This window comes from Tripterygium wilfordii, chromosome 21, assembly GCF_013401445.1.
Source record: "Tripterygium wilfordii isolate XIE 37 chromosome 21, ASM1340144v1, whole genome shotgun sequence".
Lineage (NCBI taxonomy): Eukaryota > Viridiplantae > Streptophyta > Magnoliopsida > Celastrales > Celastraceae > Tripterygium > Tripterygium wilfordii.
This window is the reverse complement of record NC_052252.1, coordinates 1,302,137-1,319,672: the sequence shown is the minus strand read 5'-3', so window position 1 is coordinate 1,319,672 and position 17,536 is coordinate 1,302,137. Positions and strand designations below refer to the sequence as shown.

Sequence of the window (17,536 nt, the reverse complement as noted above, 5' to 3'; positions counted from 1 at the left end):
GTGTTTGGGATTTGGGAAACAATTTGAGATTTAATATTTATGTTAGCTGATTTAAAAAATACTGTTTAAAATGTTGGCATATATGTTTTACAAAATATTGTGAATGTTTGGTTCAATTATTTTAATATCATTTATATTGTCCAAAATATTGAGAAAAATTATTACATAAAAGGATATTATACAATTCTTTCTAAAATAGAAATAATCAATCATCTTAAATTCTTCAATAGTGAATAATAGTCAGACATTTTCAAGAGAAATGTTGAACACTAAAAAATAAAGTAGTTAAATAGTTAACAGTTAAAAGAGAATCAACACTAAAAACTAATTAGTTGTTATCAATTATAGAGGTCAAACCCAATGGGAACTTACCGAAGCATCTACTAAAAGTTGTTGGCGGAACATTAATGCAAAATGTGAAAATTTATTGGATATGTTATACAAATTGATGATAAATCAACAAACGGGTCAAATAGAACATGATACTATGGAATGATAAATATTTAAAAACTTTATGTTTTTTCCTTAAATGATTTATTAATATGTGCTTATATCTTTTATCAAATTTTAAATTATTAACCATTTAATTATTGTTGAATTATTATTAATTCGGAGATGAGCTTCCTATAATGGACTAATTTAAATGGGTTTGAGAAATGGTTACTCATTTCGTTTCTTGGGTTGGAGTCATAAAAATAATCAATTTGGTATTTTGATGATTTATTTTGGTTACGCGTACCGGAGATGCTATAAAGTTTAGAGAATTATAATTTTAATAAATAAATAAAGTCAAAATACCAAATTATAAAAATATGATATGATGAATTCAAATAAAAGCAAGTTGTTTAGAGTTTTTTGATCATTCAATAAACAAATTAGAAAACTCCACGTGGATTTTAGGAACCAATGTTGACCAGAATCCATCTATAATACAAGTGTGATTATATCATATATATACGCCATAGTTTTTGATTACCTCTCGCCCTTCCCTCATCGTACAAACGAGGACTAGACTTGCAGAGCAAACGCAAAGTCCACCCAGATATCTTATCTTATTTCGTTTGTTTATATTTCATAGGAGAGGACTTTCACATCTCTGATATTCTCCGGTGGCATCAAAAACTTCAGGTGAGCTTCATTTGTTCATTCTCTGCTATTGTTTGGTTGTTTTGTCAAGTAAATGACGAGAAAAAACCAGTTTTTTTAAGAGAAATAAAATTATGGGTTTTCTCTTTTGTTGCTTTGACTTTTCAATGAGGAGAAAGAAGTGAAAAATCAAATTCCTTTTGTGTAAATGTATGTTTTTTTTTTGGTCAATTTCTGTGTTTCTTGTGAGTTGTTGTTAATATTGATGTGTGAATTTGTGGACGAATGAATGTGAAACTGGATTGGGGTGTTCATATGGTAAGTGGGTATGAGTTGCAGAGTTATTGCTTTTGTGAAGTGAAGGGTCATTTACAAGATTAAAGTGTGAAGCGAATCCTAAAGCTTGTTTATGTCTCTTAGATTTGGTTGTGCAAGGATTTGTAGAAATTGACAACCTTCTCATACAGCTATTCATGCAACTCCTTTTGGTTTCTTGAGTTGAATTTCTTTGTACCATTCAACTTAATCGAAGTCATGAATCGGGTATAATGGACATGGAAGGTCCTGAGTTTGATTCCCACCGGGAGCAATATCACTTTACACCTTTTGGCTCTTCATTTTCATTTTTTTGAAAGATAAATTGTAAATAACTTGGTTAACTATTAGGAAGGGGAATATTGATTGGATTCTACCATGACACATCCAATTGCTTTACTTTTGCAGGGTGTGCCTTTTATTTGACTGGACACATTGTTCTCCTTATAGAAGCTGGTGATGACTTGTTTTCCTTTTAGTTTCAGAAAGAAGAGAGCCTCCCCAGCTGTACAAACGCCAGAAGTTGACGATGGTAAGCAGCTGGGCATCTTAATATTTGTTTGCCCTAAAGACATCAAATTATGATTTCAAGAAACCTTGAGAAAGAAGGATACTGGCATTATCCTATGTTATATCTAGTTTGTAAATGTTCCTGATGAATTTGTATTGAAACAGAGGTTTCAGACATTCACAATACGATCATGTACCCATACAGAGAACTGCGAATGGCAACTGAAAACTTCAGTCCAGTAAATAAAATTGGAGAGGGAGGTTTTGGTTCTGTCTACAAGGTGATTGAACCTTTTTTGCTTTTGAGAAAAATAATATCTTCATCACCTTTGGCTGAACGTGTGATTGATCTTTTAAATTAATTTAATACTGATGATTGGCTTCTTTTATAAATTATTGCAAATGAACAGGGAAGGCTCAGAGATGGTACGATGGCTGCTATAAAGGTTCTATCAGCCGAATCAAGTCAAGGGGTGAGAGAGTTCTTGACTGAGATAAATATGATTGCTGATGTAGAGCATGATAACCTGGTTAAGCTGCATGGCTGTTGTGTGGAAGGAAACCATAGAATCCTGGTCTATGGCTATCTTGACAATAACAGCCTTGCACAAACTCTTCTAGGTAAATCTGCTACTATTTTCCTGATTTAGGTTTAATTATTTTCTCCATGTTTCAATAATATAGTCCTATCTACCTTCTAGGTGGAAGCAGCAGCAGCATCCAATTCAGTTGGCAGATCCGAACTAGAATTTGTATTGGCATTGCACAGGGGCTTGCTTTCCTTCATGAGGAGATTCAACCTCGTATTGTTCATAGAGACATCAAAGCAAGCAATATCCTTCTTGATAAAGACCTCAGGCCAAAAATTTCAGATTTTGGTCTAGCTAAGCTTTTCCCTTCCAATCAGACCCATATAAGTACAAGAGTTGCTGGAACTGTGTAAGTTCATATTCGATCCCATTAGCCTTGTGGACAATATATTTATACGTGTATATATGTAGATATGTATGTGTTAATATCAGTGAGTTTTTGGTGAAGGGACTCAAAGACGGTTATTATTTTGCTATTGCCAATTGTGTTAAACTGTGTCGTCTACGATTTCTTGTTCAAAGAAATTGGTACAAATGGTTGGTTACATGGTTGATTTGTGTTTATCCCTTTTTTTTCGTACTTCATTTTGATGAACTTAACAAGTTTTTGGGATGATTGGTAACTGTTTTTCAGCCTTTGATTTGACTTTTGAGGCTTGAAAACTAATTTTGTTGCATCCCATGTGTTGTGAGACACATCAAACAGGATCAACACCTTCCTGATTTGGCATTGTTTAAGTGGGATACTATTAATTTGATTAACTAATTGCTTCTCTCGGTTCTTTTTTTGTTTTTCTTTAACATTTTAGCTTATCCATACTCGTTTCCTGACTTATGCAGCGGTTATCTGGCACCTGAGTATGCAATACGAGGTCAATTGACTAGAAAAGCAGATATTTACAGTTACGGTGTTCTACTCCTGGAAATTGTTAGTGGGAGATCCCACACAAACAGGCGGCTACCTGCAGAAGAACAATATCTTCTTGAAAGGGTATGTTTCATTTTTTTTCCATGTGTATAATTCATGGAAGAATCGATATTTCTCGATCAAACATGCCTGGGAGAGGACCAACCCAGTGATGAACTTGGGCCATGAATCTAGGTAACAGATTGGAAGTTACTGTCTTAAGAACAACAAAATCTGGGTTTATTCTTCAGAAACTTAGGAACGGATTCATAGGTACCATTGAGGAAGTTAACATGAAAGTTATCCACGGAACATTATTTGCTGAAATATTTTAGACTATCCTTCCGTTGGATAAACCTTTACACTATCTTTTATGTTGTGTTCCTGTCTTTGCCTTGTGAATACTTGCACGATAAACATCGTTTGTAATGCCCCTTGTCAAAATTTATCTTCCAAGTCTAATAGATCAAATCAGTGATGATCTAGGCCAAAGGAGCCAAGTTATGTTTGGCCAAGTTATGTTTGGATTTATGAATCTATTAGCTAGTCTTTTCCTTCTGGAAGCTTATTACTTTAAAAGAGATCTAATCATTAGTTGTTAATTGAAGTTCTGGGAAAGAGGAGAACAAGAAGGCCTTTTGCATGTAAGGTATAAATGGGCTGAGAAACCAGTGAAGAAATAAATTTACCAACAAATAGTATTATTATTACTGTAAAAGTATGAAATGTATTTGCTTTGAAGTCAATGAATTAACATCTTCTCCCTTGGTAAGCTCTTCAAATAATGTCAACTGCTTTTCCTTTTAGCAGCGGAAGAATTTATTGAGAATGAAACAAAGGTTTTGATGATAAAGATGATGATGTTATGTAGGATTCGTCGTCGTTTTGGAGTACTCCATAAGAACCTTGCCTCATCGCACTAGTCAAATTGTCTATTGATATACTCCTTTTAGAAGCCATCTTCATTTGTTCCTTGTCCGTTAGATGGTTTATGTTGAATTGCAAGAGGCGTTATGATAAAGAAAATATGTAACCTGCAGGCATGGGAACTCTATGAAAAGGGAGAGCTTGCGAGTTTAGTAGACACATCGATGAACAGGGACTATGATGTTGAAGAGGCATGCAGATACATGAAGATTGGTCTCTGTTGCACCCAAGACAAGCCAAAGCTCCGACCATCCATGTCTACCGTGGTTCAGATGCTAATGGGTGAAATAGATGTGAATGACACAAAGATCTCGAGACCAGGCCTCCTTTATGAGTTGATGGGTCTCAAAGGGCCTAAAAATAGTTCTGACACAATGAACACAACTTTCACAAACTCTGCTGGATCAGGCAAACCAGAAACTTCATTCTCGTCGTTGGGAATGACCAGCTCACATGCTACCATGACCTTCAATTCAATATACGATCGAAGCAATTAAGTTGGGTAAAGAACTTCTTTAGGTACCACTTGCTTGTCATTTTGGATTTAATCTTTACTTTATTAGCCATCAAAAAAAAAAAAACTGAAGGAGTTTGTCTCCAATCTTCTGTTTTTCATTGTACTCGACTGTCAGAACAAAAAAGTCCTGAGGTTTATTCGAGGAGCAGTGTTGCACACCTGGATTGGTGAATTTTTGTTGAATAAATGGATGTGAAGAAAGGCTGTAAATAGAGAAATGAAGTGATTGTGATTGTTTATAGGAGGGTGAAGAAGGTGGGTTTGGATATATTTTTTTCCTTGCTTCTGATTGTTTATTTTGGTATTTAAGGTCTATGATGTCAATATACCAAGCTGTAGTTGGCAATTCAAGAAACATGAAAACAAGACTTGGATTCAATTGGGAGCAAACTAGAAATAAAATATCAAAGTGACCGCTATAAACAACTTTCAGACGAATCATTTTAAGGTGAACTTTTGATGCATATTAATTGCATGGAGGAGTCAAATAACGATAAATGGATAAATGGATGGAAGAACTTGCAATAGTGTTGCATAGAGTTTACGGAGTGTCATTTTAACGATTTGAATCGAATGGGGTGTTTTTAGAAATTACCTAAGCCACTCAAAAGTACCTAAAGAGGCTTGGTATATTGAAATTAGGGCTCGGCATCGGGCCGGGCTGGCCCGGCCCGGCCCGGCCCGGGCCCGGGCCCGGTTTATTTCTTCGGGCCTCGGGCCGGGCTCGGGCCGGGCCAAACTAAGAATATGAGGCCCAGGCCCGGCCCGGGCCCATAAAGTTCGGGCTTCGGGCTCGGGCCTCGGGCCGGGCTCCCACGGCCCGTCACTATTCATCCTCTTTGGAAATTATAAAATTAAATTGTTCATCATAGGATTCGAACTTGAGACTTTTAGAAAGGAGAGTAATGAACTAACCAACAAGCCAACTCTACTTTCATGTTATATTTGTCAACTAATTAAATTATTATCTTTACATACCACATGTTATATTTTTAACACAATTAAATAATTTTAGTTTTACCTAATCAGTATTGATTTTAAATTTTATATTATACACATATATAGTTTTAAATAGTTTAATTTTATACTTATTTTATAAAATCTTAGGGTCTTAAGATTTTATCAACATTTATGAGTAGATGGTCATATTATGGCTTTAGGGTTAGTGCTTAGGTTTAGGGTTTAGGATTTAAGATCTTTAGGGTTTAGGGCATTTAGGGTTTAGGGTCTTTAGGGTTAAGGGTTTAGGGCTTTTAGGGTTTAGGGGTTTTGAGTTTTGGGGTTTAGAGTTTAGGGCCTTTAGGGTTTTGGAGATTAAATCCTCGCGGGCCGGGTCGGGTCGGGTCGGATTGGGGCGGGGATAAATTGTCATCCCTGCTTACAATTGATTAATGTCATAATTGTACTTTAATTTTTACACAATTGAACAATATTTTATAGAGTGTGAAATATATACGTATGATGTGTATATATATATACACATACATTGCAATAATATATATATACACACATATATTATATATTATATATACATATATACAGATATATATGTGTGTGTATGTATATATATATATTACATGTATATATGTATGTATATATATGCAGACAGTGCATGCACTGTCTGCATATGTATATATATACACAAATACACAGACTGTGTATTTGTGTATATATATACATTATTTATTTTTATATGTACATAATATAAATACATACACACACACATACATATATACACACACACATACACAGACAGTGCACACTGTCTGTGTATGTGTGTGTGTATATATGTATGTGTGTGTGTATGTATTTATATATACATATATGTAAATATATACATATTATGTACATATAAAAAAAAATAACGTCGGGCTTGGGTCGGGCTCGGGCTCGGGCCGGGCCAAAATTGGCCCGAGGTGTCGGGCTTCGGGCCGGGCCCGGCCCAAAAAATGGAGCCCAGGCCCACCCAAGGGGTCGGGCCGGGCTGCCCAGGCCCGGTCTACTTTCGGGCCGGGCCGGGCTTTGGCCCGCGGGCCCGGGCCGGGCTCGGGCCGGGCCTAGGCCCGCGGGCCAAATGGTGAGCCCTAATTGAAATCTTTGAAATAACGGTAACAAAAACAAAACTAAAGATATTTATCATGCCATTTTGCCAATATCGGAGGGCATTTAGGTAATCCTCCCCATAAACCCCCTTCAAAAACCCTCATCCACCAGTGGACTTTGCACTCTCGCTATAATCAGTTAGGGTTTCTACAAAGAAACCGGACGCCATTGACGCCATGGCCACTCAACACCTTTCTCGCTCTGTCCTGTCCAGGCCTTCCAAAACCCTAACGTCTCTCCTCACTCGATCCTTCTCTTCCGTCACCACCACCACTGCCAACTCCTTTGTCTCTCGCCCTTCCTCGTCTCTACTTCACCGCCTCCGGCCCCTCGCGTCCCTTTCCTCCTTCTCCTTCTCCAATTCGAGATCTTTCGCTACCAGGGCCACTAACTCTTCGCTGAACGACCCAAGCCCAGACTGGTCTAATCGCCCACCCAAGGAGACGATTCTGCTCGATGGATGCGATTTTGAGCACTGGCTTGTGGTCATGGAAAAGCCGGAGGGAGAGCCTACTAGGGACGAGATCATCGATAGCTATATTAAAACCCTAGCTATGGTTGTTGGCAGGTAAATATTTGTTATAATCGCTGCTTGATTACTTCTAATACCATGACTTGTTTGACAATAATCAATTCTTGTATTGCTTGCTGATGAATAGGGAGAATGGGGGAAACTAAAAAGGTTACACATTTATGGATTTTAGCTTAGATTGTGTGGTTTGTGATAATATAGCCTACTTGCTATTGCAGCATGTTAGAGATGTATATGTAGATACACTAAGAAGAGTGTTATGTCATTGCCTCTAGAAGATTGCCTGCAGATTTTGTTTTTTGTTGTCATATTTTGCATGACTAGATACTTGGCAGAAATCAGGGTACATTTATGTTGTGTTAATGATTTATTGTTTTGCTTTCTCCTCGTACAGTGAGGAAGAAGCGAGGATGAAAATTTACTCTGTTTCAACTAGATGCTACTTTGCTTTTGGAGCACTTGTGTCTGAAGACCTCTCTGAGAAGTTGAAAGGTGTGTCTCTTGAAGTTATCCAAAACCGTTGTTTTGCTGAGAGGCTGTCTTGATGTTTGGTTTCTTTATGATTTTTATTTTCAGAATTGGAAAAGGTTCGTTGGGTTCTTCCAGATTCCTATCTGGATGTTAAGAACAAAGATTATGGAGGTAAGATGTGCTTGCATTATCTGTGTTGCTTGGTTCATACTGAAATAAATATATGCAAATTGTGAGCATCATATTATTTTTTCCAAACATTTTTATTTAAATTAACTAAGCTCGTATTTCCCTGAGCTATTTGCCCTGGAAGGTTGTTGATTTCATGGTTTAGTTTATTGTTTCTTACACCCAAGCTTCACCATCATGGTTTGAACGTTTTCTGTTAGCTAATACAAGAAGTAGTTTTTTATTCATCTCCATTTTACTCTAATGGTACTTTTGTTATTAAAATATCTAATGAAAACCTTGAGATAGGGCATTCTTCAGTGCTTGTGCTTTCTACGTATTGATCACATAGTTAACTGATTGTTGTGGTTTATACAATTTTTGAACGTGTAGAGAAATAGTTTATGCATGCTATTTAAGAGAAGGATGCAGAAGGTCCTGAAAGCATGGTTAAGTGTAGGTCCAATTTTATGTCATTTTAACTCGTGCTCTCCTTTGTTCTTAAATCGCCTCGCGTTCTCATATGTTGGATTTGTTGTTATCATTCATACCCTGTCATGCACAATTAGCTGCTTGATGATCATTTCCTTTTCTCTATTTTGTTAGGGGAACCTTTCATCAATGGGAAGGCTGTTCCATATGACCCTAAGTATCATGAGGAGTGGATAAGGAACAATTCGCGAGCAAATGAGAGAAACAGGCGCAATGACAGACCTCGCAATCTTGATAGATCAAGAAATTTTGAGAGGAGGCGAGAAAACGTGCAAAACCGAGACTTCCAATACAACGGTGGTGCTTCCGCAGCTAATCAGGGTGTGCAGAACTCTCCACCTAGCCTGAGTGGCATGCCGAACAACCCTCCAATGCCTAATCAGGCCATTCAAAACTCTCCGCCTAGCATTAGTGGCATGTCTAACCGCCCTCCCATGCCTAATCAGGGTATGCAGAACTCCCCACCCAACGTAGGTGGCATGCCTAACAGAGGAATGCCACCATATAACAACATGAGTGGAATGCCGCCGCCACCACCACCACCTAACATGAATGGGATGCCCCAGAACAACGTGGGAGGCATGCCACAAAACAATTATGGAGGAGGGCAGCCCAATGTGGGAGGCATGCCACAGAACAATTATGGAGTGCCACCCAACGTGAGAGGAATGCAGCCCAACGATAGCATGGGAGCAGGAATACCACCAAATGCAGGGTGGTCTGAGACCGTGCCTGGAAATACTCAAAACTACCAATATGGCCCCAACAGTGGTGGCATGCCTTACCAAGGTTCAGCTCCAAATGCAGGCTACCAGAACTACACTCCAAGCAGGGATTAAGAATTTATGCCTAGTTTACTTGGAAGCCTTATCATTCTTTAAATTTCCATAGAAGTGAGTTTAATAGGGTAATATGCTGTATATAAGCGAGGATGGCATAAGATTGTCTGGGATGTGCTGTTTGCACTGCCTGGTTATATCACAAGGTTCATGTATGTTATTTGCATGGCAGGCTGAGACTTGGGATTGTTTTTATTTAGTTAAATATGTTTACGTAAAAGTTCTTGTATGGGTTTTTTAGATCTTTTAGACATGTCCAAAATCTTTTGACAATGCCTTCTGAAATCTAGTTACAATGCGACTTTATTTTGTGTTCAGTTTTACGTTCTTAAATCAGGGGAATTGGCATCCTTCACGGTGATTCAAGCTTGTTTGCTGAGGCCTGAGTGCCAGTGTTTCCAGTGCTGTAAACATGGAAAAAAACCACAGATGTCAGGAAATTTTTAGCGGCTTTTGCACAACTAGGAAAGGTCATTTTATAGTTCTTTCTGCAGATTTTTAAAATTCAAAGGGGAGTTGAATTGGGAGAATAGTCGAGTGTACAAGCTACGAGTCATGGGTCGAAGAGAGAGCGAGCGTCAAGGGACAGAGAGAGCAACAGCTCGACTGGACGACGCAGCAGCTCGACTGGACGAGGCGGGGGATCTGTTACCAAACCATGTTCTGAGAGTAAGGCTTGTTACCAAACCAACTATGTTCTGAGAGTAAGGCTAAAGCAGTTGGGATTAATTAAGACCTATATAAACCACTTGTTTGCACCTTCAAGCCAGAGCTTGAAAATGGCACAAACCAAAGAAATGAACTAGAAAAGTAGTACTTTACTTAGAACTCCACTTTATCACAAACCGCAATAAAGGCTTGGGTGGAGTCAAATCGCACCAACAGCAGAAAACACGCGGTTTATTTGAATACAGTAAATAGCAGCAACGGTACTTGCCATTTATTTGAATATATGAAAGTTTAACAGCAGCATTTCCTTGAAATTCTTTTGATACATGCTGCATCAGACTATCAGAGAGAACCTGAAGATCCATCCTGAAAATCTACACAAGTGAAATAACTAGATATTTTCTTTGGTCGTAGTTACATGAGTATTTGAACATGGAGGAGCAACCATGCTTTCCAGGAAGATTGGTATCAGTCAGATCCTTCTTGTAATGAGTTCGGTACAAATTTGCATTAGAAGATTACTTTCTTCACCATGTGACACTGCAACCTTCCCTTTACGGCAAGGTTGCTCATAGCTCTTCCCCGCTCGGTATATTATCAAAGATTCCATGAAGCTACTGTATGCCACAATAAGTAAGCAAATAAGTAGATTAGAATTTGATTAGACAAATAAGCAAGTAAAGGGGAAAAAAAAAAGAACAGAGAATAAAGTTTGATTCCTTCTTTCTTCCTCTTCATCGGAAAATGCAGATCTTGGAACAACAATCCAAAAAAGCAATGTATGCATAAAAGTAGAAGCAAATAGTTGCAAAAGAAAAGAGAAAGCAGCTCGCCTATGTATATCATGCGGTTATTGATGCCAGAGAAAGTTTGACTTCATGCTTACTCTCCCCTTGCTTCATTGGATTTGTGAACAGCGGATAAGGCTACAAGAACTTCACCAGCCATTGGTTCTATTCTTTTGTTTTTGGCAGCTTGTATTTGTTCTTCAAGTGAAACTTCCCTATGAGTTTTCTCTCCCCTTATAAGCTCTGCATCCAATTTCTCCCAGGTGGGAACACTGGCTATCACTGTCTCTCCTTGAATACCAACATGACCATTCATGGACACCTTTCTTCGAATCTAAGGACAAGATAAATATACAATTGTCAGGCAACCACGAGTGGAAATCCACTATTGAAGCACATGAACATGTATCAAGTACACATCCCATAATCACAAAGATATGACAATCCATGACAAAGTACCATTCCTTAACTCGTGTCAAAGTCCCACAGACCATTAAAATGCAAAGGGAATATGGTAATTGGATCCCTAAGAGTTTTTTGAATTGCTTACGTTTAAGAAATTCACTCAAGAGGGATGGATTAGTTAGGTTATTAAATACGCAATGATGATAATCTGCTGTAAGTGACTTCTCTCATGCAATGTATCCAAGGTCAAAACCATCTGGCTTATTCCTTTTTCTCCCCATTCTAAAAGCTAAACATTTAAAAAGGCATAAAGGAAGATTTCAAAAATATCCTAAAAGAAAACACCGCCTGTATGGTGTTCAAAGAGAGACCCCAAGAAGAGGAATCCCCATATATTAGGAGGAAATAAGTAGGATGAGTCTGCCATTAAATTCCTATTTTCTTCACTCTCCCACATATTTTTATGTCTTCTGTGAAGTTTAAATTTTATACACCATTCTATGATGTATTGCTTGAACCTGAAAAGTGACTACATTGCCAATCTCAACCAATGTGAACAGTGAGAAGCAACCTTCTTTAACTCATTTTAGTTTAGTAGGTGGGTCCTTATGGGACATAACCAATATTAGGGACCCCATAGAAATGGCCCTCAAGTAGGCTGTCCTCCACAATATATAGAATTTTAAAAAGGTATACACAGAAGTAAATAACTCTTGTGCCCGAGGCTCTTGCAATGGAAGCAGGAGCACGTAAGAGCAAGATGTGCATACCCTTACCCTTGCATAGGCGAAGGGAAAATAGGACTCGAATGGCAAATTCAATCTACCTAGTCCAGTCTTGCGCAAGGAAATCTATAACAAAAAATAAAATAAAGACTCAGAAAAATCTGGCTAGATAGCAAATTGGGGGAGACAATCTGAGAAACCACTCCAAATCTCACAATGCTATATAGTCATCCGTAAAATTTTCCCATGTACCATAGGATTCATTCACAAAATAAGAAACCTCAACTCAAGAGAATGAACATATTGATATCATCACATATGCTAAATAAAGTTGCATGAGTGATATCCCAACACTACAGGATCCCAAAATTCCCACAAATCATAGGGTTGCCATTAATGCGATTCAGTCATTTACCTTCATTAATCTCTGTTTCAGTTTCCACTCCTGGGCAGCTACACACTCTTCTAGATCACTCTTTGATCTTTTGAGGGCGTTTCTCTTTATTTCTCGTCTAACTCTTGCTTTCTCTTCAAGCTTTTTCTGTTTCAGAGCATATCTTGCAATCCTATCTTGTGCTGCCCTCATCTTTGCCAGCTCTTTCGCCTTAACCTTGCCTGCAGCTCTTTGACTCTCTTGAAGAGCTATTTCTTGTTCTTGCTTATCATAGCTATCCCAATCTAGCTCTTGCTGGTCAGTCCCTCCTTTCTTAGCTGCTTTTGCTATGCTTTTTGCCCATGACAAAAATATGATTTCTCCCAATCTTTTCCTTTTCAAGCGCTTGGCCCAAATTTTCTTTAGTGAAGAGCTTATTCTTGCCTTGATCTCATCACTGCAAGAACACTTAATTTTAAAGGAGTTTTGAGAAATTACTTTCATTGAACTAAATTGATTACAATGACTGATGAGTATATATACACACTGCCATCTAATCCTATCTCCCATCCCAACCCACATAATTTAAATTTTAAACCAATAAGAAGTAACACTTTATGCAAACATTAGGTATTTTATTTGGTAATTCTCCAAAATATTATTCCCAACACTTGCAAAGCACCATATGATTGACTAGAAAACAAAAATTACAAGAACAGCTCTCCAAAAGATTACCTGTGAGGAGGATGTGGTTGCTCGGCCATCTTCTTCCTAACCTGAAAGGTTTTGGCAAAAAGTTAAAAGGAAGAAATTTCAGAAACCAAGCAATGAAAAAACTGCTAAAAGAAAGCATGGTTTGAACTGCCACTGAGAGAATCAGGCAACAATTTCCACAACCACCATGAGAAAAGAGCTACATCCACCAAATTGACAGTCTTACATGGAATCACCTGGGGATTTCTCATTGCTTCAATTGTCCTCTCCTTGATCCGCAAACGAGTCTCTGAAAGGTATAGGCATAAAAAAATTAAAAAAAAAATACTTCAATCAACAGAACATACAGTCTAAGGAGCAACAAAATTTAAACTTTACATGCCCCATGGAGCTTACCTGCACTATGTTTCTTGCCTTTATTCCATGGTACCATGCCTTTATTTGCCATTCCAATCTTTCTTCTTCTTTGCCTTTCCTTATCTTCTTCATCACCAAAAATTGATGTAGAAACAGAGTAATCATCTACTTGAACCTCCCCATTCCAAGTATTCTTGTCAGTCGAGTCTGCATTAGATTTTGAAAGGCAAAACTTGCCAAAAATCAAATTCCTTCCAATGCGAAGGCTGTTTTGAGAGACTCCAAAAGGGTGAGGTCTAGGGAAGTAAGCAGTCCAGACATTAGTAAAAGACATTCTGCCTGTAAATAATTGAAGAATTACCATTCAGACAGAAGAGATTACGAAAGGAGGAGGGAAAAGAAGAGACTGAAAAATGAGAGACTAGGGTTGGCACAGAGAGGAGGAAACAAGAAGAAGATGATGTTCTATTCTTAAACATGAAATTACAACTCTGTCCACAAGGAGAGATTTTAAAGAAGGTAAAAATACCGAAAATTGGAGTGTTTTTACTATTTGTTTGTTTTCTGTTTTCTGCATTTTAAATTTCCAATTTCTATATTTTATTTTCAGAAAATATCTTTTTCTTTTCTTTTCGTTTTCTGCTTTAAAAACATTTTCTATTTTTTCATATTTTTTAAAATGTCAACGAAATGTATTTTTCGAAAAATAAAAAAAAAACACATGGAAAACAAACATACTAATTTTTTATTTCGTTTTCTGTTTTAAAATGATTTTCTATTTTTTTAGCATTTTTAAATTGTCAACTAAGCATATTTTCCGATTTTTGGATTGTTTTCTATTTTCCAAAAAAAAATACAAAAAAGCAACAAAATTCACACCCTTGTCACTAAAAATCATAATCCATTCAGAACCAACAGAATCCAAACAGGAACAAAATCATGATGGATAAAAGAACGTGAATATATTCAAGTGTGCATATTGGAACAATTTTCGACTTTAGGTTGTCAGGTTGAAAACATTTGAATATATTCAATAATTGAGTTGAAACTTGATAACTCTTTGAGTGATGAAAAATTACATTAACCCATTGAACATTCAATAACTGAGTTGAAACGTTGTTTTCTTCGATTTCATTTTCAACTCATCCAAGGAAAGCCATCTGTAATGTGCTTGATGTATATGTGTATTAACTTCATAGTCCATACATTTGTTTATTGGTGGGATTTTTGAATTAGTTGACTTTAGCAAAGATTTAACTTGATACAATTATAATATAACACTCATGTTTAAAAAAATTTAAGTTTCCATTTGGTGAAGGCATTATTTTTTTTAATATATATATATATATATATGCATAAACATCAATGATCTCACAAGAATTTTTATAAGCAATTACTCTTGACATTATTGATTTACTTAGCTTGCAAGTTGTAAGCTTGAATTGACTCTAATTTTTTTGTAAGCTTGAATTCATGACTTTAAATATTTTTTTAATTATACTTAACAGGGGAGAAACAACTCTTTCTGTTCATGTCATAATTACATGCGCGCGCGCGCGGGCGCGCACACATATATATACTCATTTTTCTCGTATACCTTGCACCAAACTTCATATAGAGCAAAATAACCAATTTAGCAATGACTGGTTCATCTGATTACCCTAAGACTTTCGAGTATGAGCCAATTTCGACTGGTGATCATGCACTAACAACTCAGACACCTGTGATTACCAAAGCTGAAGAGAAGAAGAAGAAGAAGAAGAAGAAGACAATGGAGAAAAAGAAAGGTAAACTTTGTCTTTGCTTCTCCAATATGGAGATCGAAACTGAGGAGGAGTTGGAGGAAGCATTTCACAACAAGTCTTGCTTGTGTCTTTGGTTTTCTAATTTAGAGGTGCGTCCAAAGAACAAGGACGTTCCAAGTGAAAGCTTCAAGTAAAGGGTGTCTGTTCTATCTGTTCTAAGCCATTCAAGCCCTTTTCTTTATGTTGTCTGTATATGTGTTGTAATAATATATTGGGTGTATTTTGTTTTCTATCTCTTCTTTTTCCGTCTAGTATGAGAGTCTTGTGTACGGAAGTTGTTTACAATCACTAGTAAAAAAAAAAAGAAGCAGTAGCTTTTTACTCAAGGAGGTAAGCTAAGGAAAATAAGCAGCTACCAATTTGGTTTAGCGATAGTTTCAACTCTGCTTGTGCAGGGAAATGTCTCTCAGATTATCATGCTTCTCCACTTTGTGAATAATTTACTAAAAATTTCGATGTTTCCGCAACAAATAAGAGTACAAAATCTCATTCCATGTATCAGGAACTCCTGGTAAACACCAGTGAATGCAATCTGCGAAATTTTTCGGATCAGACCTTTGTTCCTTCGTCAAGAGTCTACCCTTGCGTTCGCCATAAACAGACGTATGAGCGTCTTTTCTGTACTCTGATAACTGTGTGATGTTCAATAATGTTACATTGATCCTCAATCCTTCCAAGACATTGTGAAGTATTCCCATGATTTCGAGGTTTGAGCCGGTGCCCCAGTACCATGGAACTTCAATAGGGTATGACTCGTCGAAACAGTTTCCGTCGCTTCCAGGTTTCCATTCCCAGCTCCTGCAACAGAAAAGGTTGTGTGATGTTTCCTAAACTATAATGGGAGGATCATCCAAATGAAGAAAAAGAAACATATACCACAAATGTGTTGGAGACATGCTCATGAAGAACACATTTTGCCTTCTAGGGTTGATGCTGGATTCAAGCCACTTTGCCCAAGTTTCTAGTGCCAATCTGTAAGCAGTGGTGACATTATATTCCTGAATATCGTCCGGAGATCCATATCTGTCAACAAAAACCAGACATTCAGGTGCATTTTGGATGAACTAACTTTATTTTGGTTAGCGATGGAAGCTTCGATTGATCGGTAATTAGAGATCGAGTGTACTTACGTCGCGTTGATGACAGGCTTGTACATCCACCACACATAGCTCTCAAATACTAACACATCTACACTTTCCCAGCTCTTGCCATGTTTGGCAATGGAGTCGAGGTCAACTAGTCGTTTTCGAACAGTATGGTTTGTGGCATGATCTGAAATGGACTCGACGATAAATGGCGCCCAGTAGTACTCGATCGATGCATTGAACTCCTGAAAACAAACCCGAAAATGAATAAAAGAAGCATTTCTGATACATTCTGAAGTTGGCATTCAACTGGCCTTGCTTCTTTGGAATGGAAGAGGATGAGCGATTTTGGATACCTTAGCTTTGAAGATTTTCATGGGAGGAATTCTGTCAAAGGACTTCTTTCCATCAGGAATCACTGACTGCACCAAGCACACCATAGATTCAAACTGTGCTCTCTGCACTGAGTCTCCTATGAACATCAGTCTTTTGCCCCTCAAAATTTGCAGTAGCTTCAATGGATCAAACCTGCCATATCTTTGAATCATTAGCTTCATTTACATAATTAAGACCACCATTTATTACATTAAAATCATGAATACTCGGCAACCATAGGTAAACAAAAGGTAAATAAAACCCATGCACAAGACTCTCGCAGAGGGCGGAGTCGGGGATATATATACAACATGTAAGCAAACTTTATCTCTAGGTTGCACCCCTACAACTCTAATACTAGGTATTAAGGAAAAAATGAACATGAATATACCTCGGCAATTTACATTGATTAGGCTGCCATCTCCAGTTTTGGTAGAAGGAGTCATGTCTTCCATTTCTCAAACAAGTAGTCTGCTTCACCAAGTAAGGGCAACTCTCTTCTGTATAAAGAGGATATGACACATTGTCCCAAACCCATTTTCCTTCAAAAACATTGCATCCTTCATTCACCAAATCTTCAGGTTTAACAAACACAGGTTCTCTATACTTGTTGTCACCTTCTTGCCTGCCATATGACAAGAAAACAAGGCTCTGGTTGCTCTTCAAGTTGTCTAGGACTAGTCGTGCGATTCCCAAGACAAGTAGCAACGCCAATGCAATCGGAAACAGAGATTGGATCCGGCGATCCAGTGTAGGTAGATTTTTCATTGAAAGATAGATTGA

The 17,536-nt window shown here is 37.5% G+C and overlaps 4 protein-coding genes across 7 annotated transcripts; 2 read left to right on the top strand and 2 right to left on the bottom strand.

The window, feature by feature from the left end:
- Positions 1-972: 972 nt before the first annotated feature.
- LOC119989970 (cold-responsive protein kinase 1-like) lies at positions 973-5,129 on the top strand. Of its 4 annotated transcripts, XM_038835755.1 has the most exons (8): positions 973-1,128; positions 1,810-1,933; positions 2,077-2,192; positions 2,322-2,532; positions 2,613-2,850; positions 3,342-3,492; positions 4,449-4,854; positions 4,968-5,118. In XM_038835755.1, exons 2-7 carry the CDS (start codon positions 1,861-1,863, stop codon positions 4,830-4,832), a joined length of 1,173 nt encoding a protein of 390 aa, XP_038691683.1. In that variant the 5' UTR covers positions 973-1,128; positions 1,810-1,860; the 3' UTR covers positions 4,833-4,854; positions 4,968-5,118. The 4 variants fall into 4 exon arrangements, with proteins under 4 accessions (XP_038691683.1, XP_038691685.1, XP_038691684.1 ...); XM_038835757.1 differs by having other exon boundaries at positions 1,887-1,933; positions 4,449-5,129; XM_038835756.1 differs by having other exon boundaries at positions 1,881-1,933; positions 4,449-5,129.
- A 1,941-nt stretch (positions 5,130-7,070) lies between these two features.
- Positions 7,071-9,758, top strand: LOC119990148 (multiple organellar RNA editing factor 8, chloroplastic/mitochondrial). The gene is made up of 4 exons (XM_038835995.1): positions 7,071-7,523; positions 7,882-7,979; positions 8,064-8,129; positions 8,733-9,758. The coding sequence occupies exons 1-4, from the start codon at positions 7,132-7,134 to the stop codon at positions 9,455-9,457; spliced, it is 1,281 nt and encodes a 426-aa protein (XP_038691923.1). The 5' UTR covers positions 7,071-7,131; the 3' UTR covers positions 9,458-9,758.
- Positions 9,759-10,375: 617 nt separating this feature from the next.
- On the bottom strand, positions 10,376-13,947 carry LOC119988692. The gene is made up of 6 exons (XM_038833828.1): positions 13,528-13,947; positions 13,368-13,420; positions 13,153-13,193; positions 12,460-12,874; positions 10,960-11,248; positions 10,376-10,743 (listed from the first exon to the last, which is right to left on the bottom strand). The coding sequence occupies exons 1-5, from the start codon at positions 13,850-13,852 to the stop codon at positions 11,009-11,011; spliced, it is 1,074 nt and encodes a 357-aa protein (XP_038689756.1). The 5' UTR covers positions 13,853-13,947; the 3' UTR covers positions 10,376-10,743; positions 10,960-11,008.
- Positions 13,948-15,677: 1,730 nt separating this feature from the next.
- On the bottom strand, positions 15,678-17,536 carry LOC119989835 (protein trichome birefringence-like 31). Its single transcript, XM_038835569.1, has 5 exons — positions 17,145-17,536; positions 16,735-16,906; positions 16,424-16,623; positions 16,170-16,316; positions 15,678-16,091 (listed from the first exon to the last, which is right to left on the bottom strand). The coding sequence occupies exons 1-5, from the start codon at positions 17,519-17,521 to the stop codon at positions 15,737-15,739; spliced, it is 1,251 nt and encodes a 416-aa protein (XP_038691497.1). The 5' UTR covers positions 17,522-17,536; the 3' UTR covers positions 15,678-15,736.

What these genes read in the sequence shown, in the direction of transcription:
- LOC119989970 (XM_038835754.1), top strand. Translation starts at nt 1,861, where the DNA reads ATGACTTGTTTTCCTTTTAGTTTCAGAAAGAAGAGAGCCTCCCCAGCT. An exon ending in GTTTTGGTTCTGTCTACAAG is followed by an intron (nt 2,193 to 2,321) that starts GTGATTGAACCT and finishes GCAAATGAACAG; the next exon opens with GGAAGGCTCAGAGATGGTAC. An exon ending in AACAATATCTTCTTGAAAGG is followed by an intron (nt 3,493 to 4,448) that starts GTATGTTTCATT and finishes TGTAACCTGCAG; the next exon opens with GCATGGGAACTCTATGAAAA.
- LOC119990148 (XM_038835995.1), top strand. Translation starts at nt 7,132, where the DNA reads ATGGCCACTCAACACCTTTCTCGCTCTGTCCTGTCCAGGCCTTCCAAA. An exon ending in CTAGCTATGGTTGTTGGCAG is followed by an intron (nt 7,524 to 7,881) that starts GTAAATATTTGT and finishes CTCCTCGTACAG; the next exon opens with TGAGGAAGAAGCGAGGATGA. An exon ending in CCTCTCTGAGAAGTTGAAAG is followed by an intron (nt 7,980 to 8,063) that starts GTGTGTCTCTTG and finishes TTTTATTTTCAG; the next exon opens with AATTGGAAAAGGTTCGTTGG.
- LOC119988692 (XM_038833828.1), bottom strand. Translation starts at nt 13,852, where the DNA reads ATGGTAATTCTTCAATTATTTACAGGCAGAATGTCTTTTACTAATGTC. An exon ending in AGGCAAGAAACATAGTGCAG is followed by an intron (nt 13,421 to 13,527) that starts GTAAGCTCCATG and finishes TATACCTTTCAG; the next exon opens with AGACTCGTTTGCGGATCAAG. An exon ending in TGAAACAGAGATTAATGAAG is followed by an intron (nt 11,249 to 12,459) that starts GTAAATGACTGA and finishes TCTTGTCCTTAG; the next exon opens with ATTCGAAGAAAGGTGTCCAT.
- LOC119989835 (XM_038835569.1), bottom strand. Translation starts at nt 17,521, where the DNA reads ATGAAAAATCTACCTACACTGGATCGCCGGATCCAATCTCTGTTTCCG. An exon ending in AAGCCTGTCATCAACGCGAC is followed by an intron (nt 16,317 to 16,423) that starts GTAAGTACACTC and finishes TTTTGTTGACAG; the next exon opens with ATATGGATCTCCGGACGATA. An exon ending in ATGTCTCCAACACATTTGTG is followed by an intron (nt 16,092 to 16,169) that starts GTATATGTTTCT and finishes TTTCTGTTGCAG; the next exon opens with GAGCTGGGAATGGAAACCTG.